Source organism: Argopecten irradians, unplaced genomic scaffold (genome assembly GCF_041381155.1).
Source record: "Argopecten irradians isolate NY unplaced genomic scaffold, Ai_NY scaffold_0430, whole genome shotgun sequence".
NCBI classification, from domain to species: domain Eukaryota; kingdom Metazoa; phylum Mollusca; class Bivalvia; order Pectinida; family Pectinidae; genus Argopecten; species Argopecten irradians.
In genome coordinates, this window is record NW_027187897.1 from 9,739 (window position 1) to 27,958 (window position 18,220).

Consider the following 18,220-nt stretch of genomic DNA (forward strand, 5'->3'; position numbering starts at 1 on the left):
CGTTGAAACCTAACTAGTCGACATCGAATACGCTAAACATTTTCTAGGTAACTTTTGTAAATCGAAACTAAAAGTTGCAATTCATTATTCACAAATGAGATAAAGTCGATAAAGTATAGCGAGGAAATAGTAAATTATGACAACATGAATACAAAATATCATCAATAAAGATACAAATGCCGGTTGTTCGACATGAAACACATTGAAAATGGACAAAAACACACACAAAAATCTAATCTCAGTCTACCTGCACAAATTCAAAACATGGACGCCGCCATCTTTAAAATGCATTATGGGTGTAATTTTTGTGATTTTTTTTCTTCTTTTCTGTAAAATATTTTATCCTTATCAAGATTTATGTTAATTATCCTGCAAATATATAGCGAAAATTAAAATAAATTTAATTTTGATATATGTTCACATTTTTTTCTTGTTACCGACTGAACGAGAAGATGAAGTGACGTTATGGCGGCTTTCATGAAAAGTTGACATAATGACACGAGAATGTAAACCTTATGTAAATTTAGTAACTGACCGCTATCGTGAGCATGTTTCGCACTGCCGGTTACTATCGTGGCGTGAATTGTCCATTCGTCTTTGCCAGCGGACTTTGTGAACGCCCGTATTGTCACTTTAGACACGTCAAACAAGATCACAAATGAAGGTAGAAAATATGATAAACAAAAAGCAACCCCGTTTTGTTGTGATTAATCATAGATCTACTATGAAGTGTGTCCTCACGCATGTATCGATGGTTGGGAATTTAGTTGAGAATATTTAGATTTTATGACATTTTTGAAAAGTTCATTACAATTTGAAATCACGAATATGTACAGCCTTCCAAAAAATGTCCGACTACTTGAGTGCAGCTTATGTTACTGTACTTACTATAGAGTACATACCATTCTGGAAATTCTGCATGGTTTTGTCGTTATGAACCCATAATTTCTTTTGCCCAAACTGCCAATGACAAACAATTTTTGTAGTGGTGTGTCAGATGGGAATTTGCAAAGAAGGGGGAAGGGTTGTTATTTGTGTAACAGGAGAGGAGAAAATGTAGGGGCCAGACGGAGATTCGAACCCGGGACCCTCAGAATACTAGCCGAGTGCTCTACCGACTGAGCTACCTGGTCACCGATGATCGACCCAGTCCAATCCCGCTACATTTGTTTTGATTATTTCTATGACTAACGAGTGCCACCAACAGCTTGAAAATTATCATAATAATGACATTATATTTAGACACTCAACGGATCCACTATTCCAGCTATGGAACAAGTTGTCCCACTCCCAAAAACTATAAGCATTGATCAAGCCTATAGCCTTGTTGAAGTCTCCCATTTTGCTCAGTTTGATGAAGATGCAAGAATTTTTCTGACTGCAGAAGTACATTCCCCTTTAGATAAGTTTTTGGCCAGTTTCAGGGATTGTCAAAATAGCTGATACCTCATAATTGTTTGGAATCTACCATCCCCAACACACCTATCCATTGCATTATTCTACAAGGTCAAGATGATAAAATTCTTTTCATGTACAAAATACAATTATGGAAATCAATTATGAAAAAAACATCATTTGTGTTCTGATATTAAAATCAATCAATTTCATATAAGAAATATAGTTGCATAAAAAAGCAGCATGTTCTGAAAGAAATTTCCATATCATTTTCAGATCTAAATAACAAACCACAGACACCGTCATCATCAAAGGATGCTAGTTCCTACCTGGAAAAGCTATCGGATGGCCAGTTTCCATTGACTAGTGAATCTATCAGGTCATTTCTCCAAGGATAAAGAAGAAATCACTGATGAGAAGAAATCTGGGAAACAAGCTTTCAACAAATATACAGGTGAACCCATAAATGATGACGAAGCTGAACTTGACATTTCAGCTGGTGTAAAGTGAAGTTAATAAATATACAGGGAAACCTATAGAGTATAACAAATACACAGGGGAACCTATTTACCATACAGAGGACTCATCGTCTGTCAATAAAAGATGGACAGATTCAGTGTTGGGAAATAGTAATACCCCTACTTATAATCCAACCCCATTGAGTGAATTACAAAAGAGAAATGCAAATCCAAATGTGAGTAAATATTCATTGTCTGCAAGTACTAGTACTTCTAGCCAAGAATATGACCCAGAATCAAACTATTCCACCTCTACAAAAATCAACCATGTGCCAGTTCCCCAAGTCGGTCGTCCATCATATAAGGCCAAGAGGTCTTGTAGCTATGATCCTTCAAATGCAACATATAAAAAACCGGTTCTCAAAAGACAACGTGTGGCATCATTCTTTGATGCAAAGTTCAGTTCCGATGAAGAGGAGGAAGTAAGTTCAAAGAATAAAAATAAAAATGATAATGGAAAGGATGAAAAATCCGTTTCAAGTGAAAAGGAGGACAAATTTCATCTGAAGGATGTTAATTACTTTGAAAAGCTTTTAGATGGACCAAAGGACGCTAAAAATAGTCGTGTTAAAGTTGAAAGTGATGATTCATTGGATTCTCTAGATGAAGATGTTGATGTCACACCATTGATCGAAAAGTGCAGGAGACGTTCACAGTCAGGGGGTACTGATCAGGACAGTGCTGAGGAGAAAACAGAAGAAAAGACAAAGGACTTGAGTAAAGAGGACGATAGTTCACATATTAGCACAGAAATTGTTTCTAATACAATTAAGGAAAATTGTGATTCCAAAGACAAAAAGACAAAGGAAAAATCTGGCAATGATAATAGAAAAATCTGCTGAAATTTGTGATAAAAATGACAAGAAAAATAGTGCTTCATCATCGCATTCAAAATCATCACATCACAGAACTAGCAAATCATTGAAGGAAAATTCATCAAAATCTTCTCAGGACAATGGAAATTCAATTCACAAATCCACAAAGGAATCATCATCAAAATCTTCTCACCAAGGAACTAGCAATTCATCACATAAATCATCGAAAGAGTCTTCAGCAAAATCCTTGCATAGAAAAACTGAACATAGCAAATTGTCCCATAATCGTGAAAAGAATTCTCATCATCCATCATCACCAAAGTGTCAAAGTTTGTCTGTGTCTAAGGCCGAAAAGGTCATAACCAAACGTAAATCCAGAGATTCTCAAGACAGTAAATCATCCGAAAACGAAAACCACGTGTGTGACAAATCAAAGGATTTATCCAAATCATCTAATCATCACCATAAACATTCAAAACATTCAAACTCAGAATTGTCGTCTTCATCACACAAACACCAGTCTAATTCTGAAAAAGGTCTCGAGAAAAATGCTAGTCACAATTCATCGCACAGCTCAGGGTCTAGTAAAGGTAGCAAAGATAAACAAAACAAAGCCAAACAAAGGGATAGCAAGGAAGACAACCACAAAGGGACCAACTCCAAATCTGTAAGTTCTGACAGAAGGAAGTCAGCAGAGTCTACCAAAAAGAAAATTGTAGATATAAATGTGGATCTTTTTGGTGCTGACAGTGAGGAAGAGGATGATGACGATGAGGATCTTGTTGAAGTTCCCATGGTAACAAATGATGTAAATCATTCAGAACAAGACATGGTGATGTTCCTTAATGATAGTGACTACTCAGATGAGGACATAGATAGATATGATGAGTGTTTGAGGATATTTCAGGAGAACAAGGGGATGGTCAATTCGAACAATGCTAACAAAAAGGTATGTTTTAAACTCAGTATATGGTTGTAGTCTAAAACACTCAAGCCCTATAAGCGTATAATTATATATTAATTACGTATACTGGCTAAATGTTTTTAACTATTTCAGTTTTTGTTAATTATGAAGGTTAATTGAATCATTCAATTTCATATTAAATTGATCATCATGTATTTGTTTCTGGTTGTGACATGCTTGATTAAATTCATTTTGTGATAAAAGTCAAAAATAAAAATATATAAAGATTTACAAATTTATTGCAGTATAGTTGGCTAATTTTTGGTTTTAATCTTAACTTCAAAATGACTGATACCTAAAATAGATTATTGTTGATATTACTTCATTGACCCATATCCTTTTTAAGTAATATCTGTATCGCACATTAGTATCTACTATTGTATGATCTGGTTTTTCCACATTGTCCTGTTTTGTCCAGCTTTGTTTGTTCCATGTGTTGTCTTTGTTTATTTGTATACATATATGCTTACTACTTATCAACACATTTATTACATAAAGTGTCTACGTATGTACATATGTAAATAATTTCTAATTTGAAACTAATTTTGACTACACACCATTTTGATATGCCCTTCTATAGATGAACTAAATAAGCCTTCGGCGATCACAACCTATTATAGCGACTGACCGAGGGGATCATTCAGACAATACGCCTAGATATTGTCCCTTTAGTTTATCTGTATATTCTATGTGTTCATTGTTTATGTTTTTGTGTACGTCCGTGACCGTCCTTAACATGTAATTTTATTTGTTCTTCTTTTGTCTTGACAAAAGGGCAGATCGCCTCGAAAATTCAACAATCTTTTGTCCACACTGTTAGAATTACTTCTTTGCCCTATACGTATATGAAATAAATGATTATAACAGTCAGCATGATTATTAATTTCTTTGCTAAAGGTTGTTCTGTACGATCCTGTATTAATGTTAAATGATATATTGTTAATTATCACTATGGTAGATAGAGATATATTTCATTGATTAATGTTTTGTTGTATTTTTATTTTCCTTTTAGAAATCATCTCCAGAAAAATCACATGATGAAAAAGTCCCGGCAGCTCCAACGGGCAAGCAGCGTATGGCACACAAGAAAGATTCAGAGGTACGCTTTACTATTGCCTATTATAACATGTGTTTTATGATAAGTAACCTTAATTGCTATTTGAATTATTTGCCATTATATACATATACTGTGTCATAGTATAAACTTGCATTACAAATTTGTGTATCATTTTTCAGATGAATAGAAAAATGAAAATGGTTGAGAAACCCAAAGTGAAGATGTCGCCAGCCGAAGTGATGCATAACCGCTTCCTGCAGATTCAGAAAAAGGCCCAAGAGGCTGCTGCAGCTGCTGCCGCTGCCAAAGCTACAAGTTCTGGAAATAATGAAACAGCATCATCTTCAACTGTGAGTGTGATGATTATGTTTGCCATTGTTTTGACATGATTCATTGAAACAATTTAGACTTGTTCTCTGTAGATATCATGCATGAAAGGCAGGAAAATTTACCTACTGCCTACATATTACATGAGCATAAAAGATAACTAGTTTGGATCTTCACTTCCTCTAATTTGATCTTGATTTGAAGTGTTCACTCCTGTGACAGTGGTTTGTACATGTATCCTCTGGCTGATTAGACACAGTTGGTGGTTTCTGCTCCTGCTTAATTAGCATTCAACAAATTAGACCAAAGTTTCTGCTATTTCAAAGAGGCATGACACAATCTTTACAACAATCTTCAAAAATACCCAAAACCCATCACAAGCTAGAAATACATTTGAGTGAATGCAGAGGTTGCCATATTTAATACGGGGGTTTTGAGACGTCACAAAAATCACGTCAAATGACGACGTCACAATCACCGGAAGGTGTGACTAATCAACCGTAAATAGTACTTCACCTACGTCGTTTTGGGATCTCAAAACCTCCATATTGAAATTAGCTGTTAATTTGGACATAAATCGATAATAAGCAGATTTAAAAGGGCTTTAAATATATGACTTCCAAAGAAGGTGAATCTTGGAAACATTTTTCTGCAAATTTTAAAGGAAATTAAAGATTTTGATCAATATTTGTTTTATTAAGAATCTTTAATGAAAGGGGTGCAATTTTGCAATTACTGTTAATCTAGGTCCCCAAGGGGATTGGTGGGTTGGTGTACAAAAACAAATAGAGCTTTACACACTTTTTGTTGTACAGATAAAAATTAGAAGAAGACTCAATCTTTCCTACATGGTGAGTCAGGTCCCAAAGCTGGACTAGAGTAACATTGGTGCTTCCTTGATAGGAGTATTTTTGTCTGAAGTACATTGAATCAAATAAGAGGAAGTTCCTTTATGTCATACGTATATTAGCTATAGTCTAAAAAGTGCTTTAAAATGACATGATTATCTAATAAAGGGAATCTTGGAAACTTTTCTGTAAAGAAAATTAAGATTTTGATCAATATATATATATGTCCCAAATGGCTATTTGACATGAAACACTGACACAACCAGTTAAGAAAAACAGGCCCTGAGGGCCTCTTGTTTAAAATAAGTGGGATAGGAATTATATTGATCAGATCTATTTTTAGAAAAAAATGCTGATGCAAGTATTTACACAGTATACTCTTGTTATATGTGTATATACATGGGCTATAAATAGACTTGAGTCATTGAGTATTGATTGTGCAATGTACCTAACGCTATGTGTGTATAGATTTAAATACCTGTGTGTTATCTTACCTGGTGTACTGTGTATTAGTTCGCTGGAGACGTCGGTTGTGACATTACAACACAGTCATGGAATATCATGTAAATGTCATGTTACACTGATATTGATTAACATGACAATATTAAATATTATATTTGAAGACAATACAAAGAATGTTATTATATTATTTTTTATTATATATTTGATTTAGTTTTCTGTATTCATTTTCATATTAAAAGAATTGTCACTTGATGCAAAAATTATAAACTAATATATAGTTATTATTAATGAATTATTAAAGGTCTTAATGCTTCAGGAATAATATATACTTAGCAAGTAAAATCATCGATTGTGTTAATCATTTTGATTTCAGACAAAAAACCCTTTGTCTGGGACTAAGAAAAGGACTGCCCACACCCCATCTACCTCAAAAACTAACGGTAAACCTGCGGAGAAAACTCTCATCACCACAGCGTCACGCACAGAAAAACGGAAAGCTCGCACTCCCAATATTGTAAGTTGGGGTGTAAGACTGCTAATTCTCTGTTGTCTCCATCATATGTAAACCTAGCTAACTATACTGTAAATCCTTAATATGCTGTACTGTAATTGACTGTATTTTTAAAACTATTTACATTTGTTCAATGTTGCATAAAATATGTGACAATTAAATTTGTAAAATTGTATATTCTGTTGAAGGAGATCATATTTGTTATGATTAGAATCCATGGTATTTACAATTTTTTTTCCAAGGGGTGCATAATTACAATGACTTTTGTCTAAAATAAATAGGTTTATATGACGAGTACAATGCCCAATGAACAGATAACATCATTTAAATCCTGGTGAAAACATATGTAAATTACATAGAATAATCTAGCTTACTATGAGGAGTAAAGGGGCTTGTGTAGTTTAATATCGATTATTTTAAATAGATATGATTTGCCAATTTACTTTTCAGTCTAACTTGGTAAGACCAACTATTCCATCAGAGTTTGGGAGTAAGGTACCGTACAACGTCCGACAACGCTATCTCAATCTCATCATAGATGAATGTCTCAAAATCTGTGACTCAGAACAGGAAGCATTTGATAAGGCAAGTTAGAGCAAATAGGATTACTCTCAGTATTTACCATATTTCATTTGATATTGAACCTCATTTTTCTCAGTAAAAAAAATCATGGTACAAAACTTTGAGCTAGCTGAATTTCAAATTTTGCAAAATTGAATGTTTCATTTAAAGTTTGATTGTTATCAAAAAAGAAAAAAAAAATACCTGGTACACACAAATTAATTGGAGTTATAAGAAATTTAGATATCAAGATGTAAGTTTTTTTAAATGTATGTAATTTAATTTAGGTTGTACCACAATTTTTCATAGGATAGATAAATTTGTCTATCAAGTCATAGACCCAAAGTTGAAGTGGTGATTTGACCTTTCTAAGATTGACCTTTTTAAGAAAATGATTTTGTCACAACAAGTTGATTTGACAAATCATTATCTCTTAAGTTTAAGGTACTGTTAGCTATGATTGGGTTGAAAATTTCATCAGATCATGGTATATTGTCATATCATACATGTGGAGAGTAACCACGTAGATTAGTGGTCAAGTAACAAGGTTTATCTTTAATTGTATATGGTAGGGCCAGGTTGAGGAGGCTGCTGTCTACAAAAGAGCATCGAGTAAAACAGTTTACCTCAATGTTGCTGTCAACACTATCAAGAGGCTTCGATCAGAACAAGCTGGTCCATCTAATGCCAAAAAACCAAAACAGACAGTGTTTCAGCTGTCGCATGAGCAAATTCTTGGAGGCAAAAATGCCACGAAGACGACATTCACAGTTAACAGGTCAGGAGGGGGCTCTAAGTTACAGGAGGAAAACTTCAAAGGTAAAACTAGCATTGCTTTCTTCAATTGAATATGAAACTTAATTAACACAGAAAGGTCCTAACTTGCCACCAAGAAATTTATATAGTCTAATAGAATCTTTCCCTACCTAGAGGGTGTGACAACGAAATCACAACCCGAGGGGTAACTCATGAACGTCTAACCTGAGGCTTGCCGTGGGTTAGACATTCAGCAATTGCCCTGAGGGTTGTGATTTCGTTGTCATATCGTCATAGGTAGGGAATGATTCTTTTTCTCCCATATACAAAAGAAAAAGTAGAGATAATATCCTAAAAAAAAAGCATTTTCACAGCGATATGAAAATGGTTCCGTTGTCTGCATGTCAATATTGATGACGTCGACCACAATGCAAGCCACAGACACACCGCATGAAGTCATGATGTCACGTGATTGTCTTCAGGTTTAAAAGGTTAGCACGCGCAATCTGTCATACCCTAGGGGTTGACAGAGAAATCTTTCACAGCTAAAACCGATGACAAATCAGTGAATGGTGGAAGAAAAATACATCCGACCTACAGTGTGACAACTGCCCCACATGGGCCTCAAATTCATGACCTATAGTTTGAGGGTTAACTGAAGGATGTCAGACACCTGACCTCCTTGACCCATTTTGTACCATTAAATACTATGCCCTTTCCAATATAACAAATGATTAAGTTAAGAGAATGACTTGACTAGTCGAATGTTTCAAAATACTATTGTGTTTTTCTAGGAGCTGAATTGTACAAGAGGTTGACTCGGTACATTTTGACAGAAGAACAAATGAAAGAGAATGGTTTTCCTCGACCATCTCCAAGTGTATCTGGCTCAGCCGTGTTCTTTGTGGAGCCAAGGAAGAAAATCAATGTACAGTCATCCAAACCAACAAGTAAGTGGAAGCTTAGACGGAAATTTTCATTTAGTGTAAAAGTATTGAACAGAAAATTGATGTATTGAAACAATAAATTTCCTCATGCACTTCTCCCACATTTAGAGTCTAAAACATTAAGAAAATTAAAATCATATACCGTTGTACATTAAGCATCCATTTATAAACAATATACATATTATTCCACTGGTCTTTCGATTTAAATTGAATATGATTGTATCTACAGATTATGAAAAGTTGTGTGTGCGGTGTGGGGAAGATGTTCACTGTCTACCCAAACGGAACTTACGCCACCAAAGAGGAGTGTTCCTATCACTGGGGCAAGGCATGGAAAAAACGCAGTAAGTCTTCTCTCCATCTTTATATTCCGTCATTGGCTATTACAGAGTAACCTCCCTTGCAGATAAGTATTCATTTTGACATCGCTGAATCGTTGAAATGACATCTTTGGTAAGCTTCTGGGCTTGTTTAATGTACGTTGATACTTTCTTCAACTGGTATAGTACTATACATGCGCGTACTATTTGTTTAAAACTTCAGGTTGCGTTAAAAGGTGTCTATATTTGACCCTTGGTAATCGTTCGTTAATTCCTGTAATGTTGATTTTGTACATATACAGTGACCCTATTGGGTGTTAAAAATAACCTCTCCATTTAAAATGTTAGTGGTTGTTTAACAGTTCATACTACCACTACACAGTTCAGTTGACTAACTCACTAGTAGAACGATGGTCGAAATCATCATTTTGTGAGTGAAATTCATGTTGTTTTCTCTGGAAAGTATGATATTACGATTGCAAACACATGACATTACGATCAATACTTACTTGCAAGGGCATGCTACTCATAACAAGCAAATTTAGAAGATTTCAGTAAAACAATGCTAGAAATTTTGTTGATTCAAAATCCATTCAATTTGTTGCATTGCAAGAAAAAAGAAGAAAACAAACATGAATTAAAGTTTCAACCCATAAGATTTTATCTTATGTGACTCCTGATTTTTGTTTTCCAGTCGCAGGTATGATTGATACCAGGTACACTTGTTGTCAAGGTGACCTTTCATCAGATGGCTGTCAAATTTCCAAGGTATACTTTCTCTGTTTCAAATCAGTTACAGATATGAAACCTTTGCTTCTTCTATTCATTCATAGCTAGTGTGTCATTATCATAACAGCATACAAAATAAACAGAATAAAAATATTTCTTAATAATATAGGTGTACATATTCTAATAACAATTTTAATTTAGGTAAGTGCTTTTTCACAATATTAATGCAACTGTTTTAAGAATTTTTGATTATGCTGCTGTTAATATGAAAAATAGTAATTCTAATAGATTTTAGATACTTATCCAATTAGAATTTCCTTTGCTATTAAAATTTTAGCTTTCTGAATTAGGCATTTTCTCAATTTACTTTAAGTAACTGCTTTACTCAGTAGTTTTTAAAACTTGGAAGATATTTTATCAATAAAATGGGTGTTGAATGTATCGGTTACAGGGCCATGTACATGAGACTAACAAATGGGAGGCCCTGTCTGGGTACATGAAGACGTTTCCCTGTTCACCACCATGTGATGGAGATTACGGAGTGTTTGCTTTGGATTGTGAGATGGTAAGTTACTTTTCCTTGTTATGTACATTAGCATTATTTATTACATTATTTGACAACAAGCTATCAATTCCATCCATGTGTAATTTAGAGTTATCTCCATTCTGAAACTGTATTGGTGATGCATTAAATGTATTTTTCAAAACTCTTTACCGTAACACACATTTGAACTCTGTCAGCTGAATTAGTTCGATTTTTCTGAGTGAATTAGTGGTAAATATGGTATTATATATCCCATTACCTTCAATTCTTTTGTTTTACAGGTGTACACAAAGTTTGGGATAGAGCTTGCACGAGTTACTGTGACAGACCCAGAAAATGAATGTGTGTATGAAACTCTCGTGAAACCAGATGCTGCTGTCGTAGACTATAACACAAGGTTTGTATAAATGTGGATTTGTCAACTTATGTGTAACGCTGTTAGATTCTATGGAAATCTGGTGCTTCATACCAGAGTAGTTTCCTGGGAATTTTGCAGGGCACTGACGGTAAAGGTCTTTATTTGATATAACCTTTTATAATTTATGTAGAGTTGTGTCATAGATATTCAAACTTTAAATAATTTCGTTTTGTCTAAAATTGTTTTAATAAGAGAAAGGCAGTAATTGTTGACAATGCAACTACTGATTGAACTGACCCCATACTTTACTATAAAAACCTAGGCCTGTATATATTTATTCTCTCTGTTTTCCACAGGTTCAGTGGATTGACAGAAGAAGACCTGAAGGATGTGACAACTACGCTTAGGGACGTACAAGCTGTCCTTCTCAGTCTTTTCTCTGACCGCACCATTGTCATGGGACACAGTCTGGAGAGCGATTTCTCTGCTGTAAAGGTAAGTTCTCAGGATAACGTGATTAGTTAGATTTTTACATTGACTTATAAAAGATAATCCACACACGTTTGACAGATATCTCTTTAATCATTATCATAGAATAATTCAATGGTAATTCCACACTAGGGACACAACTTGTCTTTCACCTACACTGTATGAGTCTGATCCAAATAATAAAGATCATTTGTGATAGCTGTGAATTTTAAAAGTGCTATGAAATGGTTCCAAATCTGTATGTCCTGTCCTGATCAGCTGTGATATATGGAGAAAAGGACAGTTTTGTCTTTCTAGTTTAGAATCTAAATCTTTATTGATACAGAGGTAGGTCAGTCGCTCTATTTTAAAACACCCATTTTTATTCTTTGTTTAACTAAATCATATAATTGTAACACATTTTACAGCTACTACACAACACGGTTGTGGACACGTCTGTGGTGTTCCCACACAAGATGGGACCACCCTACAAAAGAGCCCTTAAGACTCTCATGGCTGAGTACCTCAAGAAAATTATCCAAGATGATGGTAAGTTCTTCAATTCTTGATATAGTGCGTATTTTGCAGTTATTTAACTTGGTAGTCAATAGACAGTTAAAAATATTTCAAGTAATGAATTAAGCGATTATCATAAAGATATTGAATGAAATAAGGAATTGATTTAAGAAATAGATAAATTCTGTATTTCGTTTGTATTGACAGTTGGTGGTCACGACAGCAAAGAAGATTCCACATCTTGTATGGAACTGATGCATTTAAAAATTAAAGAAGATGCCCGCAAAGAGCCGAGACGGAGCTGATGGATGGTAGTGAGATGTTGGGTGTGATTAGGATCTGTTGACGAGATGGTGATGTGCCACTCACTGTCAGGACCTCCATGGTGACGTTTAATTAACAACGCATAATACTACTGAACACAAATATACTGTTTTACTCATTCACCCCTGAAGACAAATTTAGACTCTTCTTAATCAAAGACTAGATCATTTCATTGTGAATTTTCAGGGATGAATAATTAATAGAACTTGCTACTCATTTATGGATACTGTGAAACTTTTTTCCTGACAGCATAAATTCAGGAAACAACAGGAAACTGCGATAACATCTATCTTTTACAAATAGAAACTTATTTGTGAGTTTGGAAAACAAAACTGATCTCGCGTTTCCATGGTATTAAGTGAGCAGCTTTAAATTTTGGTATGATAAAATGGCAGCCTGTCATCATTTATTTCTTGTAGCTCAAGATTTTGAGATTAAGGATTTATACCAAAAAATGATTAGACTATTAATGTAATAGTAAGACTGAAGCTCTATATATTTGTCACGAATGTTACTCTTTTCTTATTTGTTTCATTAAAGTAAGACAGAAGCATTTCAATTGATTTGATTTTTTTTTGTAGAAGAGAAGAATACCATTTTGTAAATAAGTAAGCTGTATGTGTGGTGTGTTAATTTGATTGAAAGGCATAAGTGCATGTGTGAAATCTTCATTAGACATATTTCTTCGTAATGTATAAAACTCATCTATTTGACAGCCTAGTAACTACAGTTAAGACATGTATATTATTTTCTACTTGTGAAAATGTCCAAAAAATAAGACCAGTTTTCATTTATCTAGTTCAATATTTTTCAAATTCTTAATGTGTAGTTTAAAAATATTTGACTTACAAAGATTGATATCTAAAGCATTTCCAGCCATTGAGTGGGTTGTACGGAGCATGTTTAGAATACAGGTATTTCTTTGTTTTGCTTCTTAGGGCAGTATGATAATAGTTTTATAGTTAATATATAAAGGTTGTTGTTACGTGTATAACATATTGTGCATGACGAGAGAGATTTTGTAGAGAGTTGGTAGCACAAAATAACAGTTTGTAATAGGTTTGTAAATATGTATTTATGTATGAACCTACATACCAGAACATATGTATAAGAGAGATATTTATTTCCCCATTTTCTATGTCGTTTTTATAAAATGTTTATAAATCAGCATGGCCGGGCCAAAGTTTATTGCATACGAGTGTTGTGGACGTCTTTAGTTAGTTTTAGAATGCTTTGATAGCAACAAATAATTACAAGTTGATTAAAAAAATTAAACAGAATAGAAGTGATATTCGTTAAGTGAAATTCTTAATTGATCCTTTGAAGATTAATATATCATTAAGGAGTTGTGTTGATGTACAGACTGATCTTAATTTGTTAGCATATCATGGACATTAAAGTAAAACATTGAAGTAAAATAGTCAATACAGTCCCATAGAATGATCAGGAAAGATAGCTTCATTACTTTATCAGTTAATATATCATTTTAGAATCGATAAACCAATCATTGAGACACTTTTGTTAGATTTGTTAATTGTTATCTCATTATGAATCACTGTAATGATAATATTTTTAGTATTATGTACAAACATCAAACTACTTAAGTATTGTAAGTATTCAGCCTTCAGCATTTCTGTTAAAAGTCATATTATGATGTTTAGATTACATAGCTACATATAACTATTATTTATTATATCATGACAAATAACGTTATTTCTTTACAAGACTCATCCTTTTTATTTTTTGTTACTAAATGTTATATATTTGCTGTCTCATACTGTACAAAATCATAATGTTATTTGCTTGTATCTTATCAATACGCTGATAGCAGTTTTGTAAAGTGAGATTTCAAGATATGAAAATAAAAAACGGATTGAAAAATGAAGTGGGCTTTATTGTTATAATTAAATCATTTGACCTAAATTGTACACATGCAGTCATGCTTCGTCCGCTTTTCATAAATATTTCATTCAAACAATTCAGCAACTGAAAGGCACAGGGTACTGATCTTAGGCCTGTAGCATGGTGGGATGAAAGGCTACACATTTTTAGCCCACCATCATCAGATGGTGGGCTATTCAAATCGCTTTTTGTCCGTGGTCCGTCCGTCCTTCCGTCCGTCCGTCCGTTAACAATTCTTGTTATCGCTATTTCTCAGAAAGCACTGAAGGGATCTTTCTCAAATTTCATATGTAGGTTCCCCTAGGGCCCTAGTTGTGCATATTGCATTTTGGGACCAATCGGTTAACAAGATGGCCGCCAGGCAGCCATCTTGGATTTTGATACTTAAAGTTTGTTATCGCTATTTCTCAGAAAGTACTGAAGAGATCTTTCTCAAATTTCATATGTAGGTTCCCCTAGGGCCCTAGTTGTGCATATTGCATTTTGGGACCAATCGGTTAACAAGATGGCCGCCAGGCAGCCATCTTGGATTTTGATACTTAAAGTTTGTTACCGCTATTTCTCAGAAAGTACTGAAGGGATCTGTCTCAAATTTCATATGTAGGTTCCCCTTGGGCCCTAGTTGTGCATATTGCATTTTGGGACCAATCGGTTAACAAGATGGCCGCCAGGCAGCCATCTTGGATTTTAATACTTAAAGTTTGTTATCGCTATTTCTCAGAAAGTACTAAAGGGATCTTTCTCAAATTTCATATGTAGGTTCCCCTAGGGCCCTTGTTGTGCATATTGCATTTTGGGACCAATCGGTTAACAAGATGGCCGCCAGGCAGCCATCTTGGATTTTAATACTTAAAGTTTGTTATCGCTATTTCTCAGAAAGTACTGAAGGGATCTTTCTCATATTTCATATGTAGGTTCCCCTAGGGCCCTAGTTGTGCATAATGCGTTTTTGGATCGATCGGTCAACAAAATGGCCACCAGGCAGCCATCTTGGATTTTGATAGTTAAAGATTAATATCGCTATTTCTCACAAAGTACTGAAGGGATCTTTCTCATATTTCATATGTAGGTTCCCCTAGGGCTCTAGTTGTGCATAATGCGTTTTTGGATCGATCGGTCAACAAAATGGCCGCCAGGCTGCCATCTTGGAATTTGATAGTTAAAGTTTGTTATCGCTATTTCTCACAAAGTACTGAAGGGATCTTTCTCATATTTCATATGTAGGTTTCCCTAGGGCTCTTGTTGTGCATAATGCGTTTTTGGATCGATCGGTCAACAAAATGGCCGCCAGGCTGCCATCTTGGAATTTGATAGTTAAAGTTTGTTATCACTATTTCTCAGAAAGTATTGAATGAATCTGTCTCAAATTTCATATATAGGTTCCTCTATGGCCCTAGTTGTGCATATTTCGATTTGGGACCGATCGATTTACAAGATGGCCGCCAAGGAGCCATCTTGGATTTTGATAGTTGAAGTATGTTACTGCTGTTTCTCAGAAAGTACTGAAGCGATCTGTCTCAAATTTTATATGTAGTATGTTTGCAAAGTTTGAAAAGCAGAGAAAAGATCCCTCTTTCTTTTGTCAGACATAGATCATTCTTTGGTAGGCGCCAAGATCCCTCTGGGATCTCTTGTGTTCAAATGAATGGTCACAGAGATCTAATAGACTAAATGTTTTAACAAATTCTCGACAATAACTTAGAGAGTTAGATATTTGAAATTGAGATTAGGATGCTGAAATGAAGTGCTTCTGAACTGACTCCTATGATCATGGGCCAAACTGATTAAAATCATTAATCGACTTCTTGACAGTAAGAGGACTAGCTGCAATATTGTAGCTCAAAAGACTTTTAGACAGAAAATGGTGTCTTCTTCAGAGCTACAATTGATGCTTATTGCTGCTAATGGAGCAAAGTAATGATTATGCAAACCATTATAAAACGTTTGTTTGCATTTTATCTTACTTGTTCGATATCGCTTACCTACTAGGCAATAAAATTGAACCACATAAATTATTAAATACTCATCAAGGCATTAGTTTTTTACATAAGACATATGAAGGTGTTTCTGAAGTGAATTTATACGGCAAGTCCAGAAATTGTGAATTTGACGTCTTGTGAGCGGTACGATAGATATTAAGAATGGTAGTTATGTTTGTTTTTGACAAAAATAGTATGTTAATGCATGTATACGCATAAAATAATTGGAAACCTACAAAAAAGTATGGAAAACTGTGCCCGAGTGATTTTCGGAGGCAGTGCTCCACTACGATAGGGACCAATTCGTACCCGGCATAGTTGGCCGGGTACGTATATTCGTTCTATAAGAGGACTAGAGACCTGATATTGGGCCTGTAGCATGCTGTGATAAATGGCTGCAAGGTTTGTTCAAATGTTGCAGGGGTCAAATACACCAACCAAGACTTATTGGTAACTAAGAGGCCAATATACTTTATATTTGGTCTTTAGTAAGCTGGAATGAAGGGCTACCAATTTTGTTCAAATGAATGACCTTGACTTTCATTCAAGCTCATAGGGGTCAAAAGACTAAATAATTTCAATGGAAATACGCAAAATTACATAGCCGTTTACAGCATTTTCAAAATCATTTAAGAACATAGGGCTTAGAGACCTAATATACTGGAATGATGGGTTGCCATACTTTAAAGGTTACAGAAGTCAAATAGGTGATAAACTTCTTTTCAGTAAGTTGAAGACCTAATGTATTCAGATATTGGGCCCGTAGCACGCTGAATAAAGTACCTCAAATTTATTCACCTTAATGACCTTAACATACTTGATCAAGTTTGTCAATTACACCAGAATCTAGAAATGTTCACAGGGATGTTTTTAGTTTACAATGGCTTAACGGTTAGTTAAAAAAAAACTGTGGGCATTTCTAACCAAATATTTGTTCTCCTATATTAATACTGTTGGCCTCTGCGCTGTTCTATGTTTGTTTTATCAATTGCTAGAGGACCGTTAAGGCCAGTATCTTGATATAGATCCATAATTGATCACTAGTTCAAATGCCTGGTTTTCTGCCCCTCGGTGCTCACTCGCCAGTGACATTGTCATCAGGTAGTCGCCAACTATCCTCAGATGTTTCATCCCTAAATTTCGACATCCTCCAGTTGGTGAGTCATTTGTGGTCGCAACTTCCACTACTCTATAGATCCTGACTTCCATTCCAAGTCGCCCCGATGGTGCCATAAACAGTAAAATGCTTTCTCAGCAGCTTCACCAATTCTCCTCAAGGCTTATGACATTGCTTTGCCCTGTACTCCTAAATGTTGCAGAAGTCTGTTCGTTGATTGAGCTGGTAACCCTCTGCATTCAACCGCGACTGCAAACAGCGATGCCTTCCATCCTTTCTGTTTGCAGTCTGCTATTAGATAATAGTTCAGGACTGGTTCGATACCAGGATAATGTATGAACGTAATGTAGTCTCCACTATGGTTAGGAAACCGAGCCTTCCATCGAGGTCCACTTTGAGCTTCCAGGCCTTTCCTCTATCCAACAATGATGTTGTAATTGACTTCTTCGGCTCCCCTGTCTCGCCTTCCCTTACAAAAATGTTAAGATTTTCTGATGTTGACTTTGGGCACTTCCTTCTCCTGTCTTCCTCTACAATGATTGCCAGCTCGCGTAGGACATTCACGTGACGCCATTTGTAACACCCCTGTGTCAACGATATCTACCACCCCGATAAGATGTGAGCCATTGATCCCTGGCTCCCACAGAACTGACATAATGGTTCGTCAACAAGTTTCCACTAGTGAAGACGGGGACGATAGTGTGTCATATACCGCTCTTAACAGGAATGATATCCTATACTGGTCCTTCTTCCACACTTCTGACCAAGATTGTTTCTTGCTTGGCAAGTCCCCCTTCATCCA

General features: G+C 35.2%; 1 protein-coding gene across 1 annotated transcript; it reads left to right on the forward strand.

The window, feature by feature from the left end:
- Positions 1 to 463: 463 nt before the first annotated feature.
- LOC138312707 (RNA exonuclease 1 homolog) lies at positions 464 to 14,305 on the forward strand. Its single transcript, XM_069253485.1, is given in 19 exon segments — positions 464 to 658; positions 1,667 to 1,781; positions 1,783 to 1,899; positions 1,901 to 2,740; positions 2,742 to 3,677; positions 4,705 to 4,791; positions 4,929 to 5,099; positions 6,760 to 6,900; positions 7,348 to 7,482; positions 8,031 to 8,277; positions 9,009 to 9,164; positions 9,391 to 9,416; positions 9,418 to 9,505; positions 10,176 to 10,249; positions 10,662 to 10,775; positions 11,036 to 11,151; positions 11,469 to 11,607; positions 12,009 to 12,129; positions 12,304 to 14,305. Coding segments are annotated over 19 exon segments (3,831 nt in total). The 5' UTR covers positions 464 to 548; the 3' UTR covers positions 12,402 to 14,305.
- The last annotated feature ends 3,915 nt before the right edge of the window (positions 14,306 to 18,220 follow it).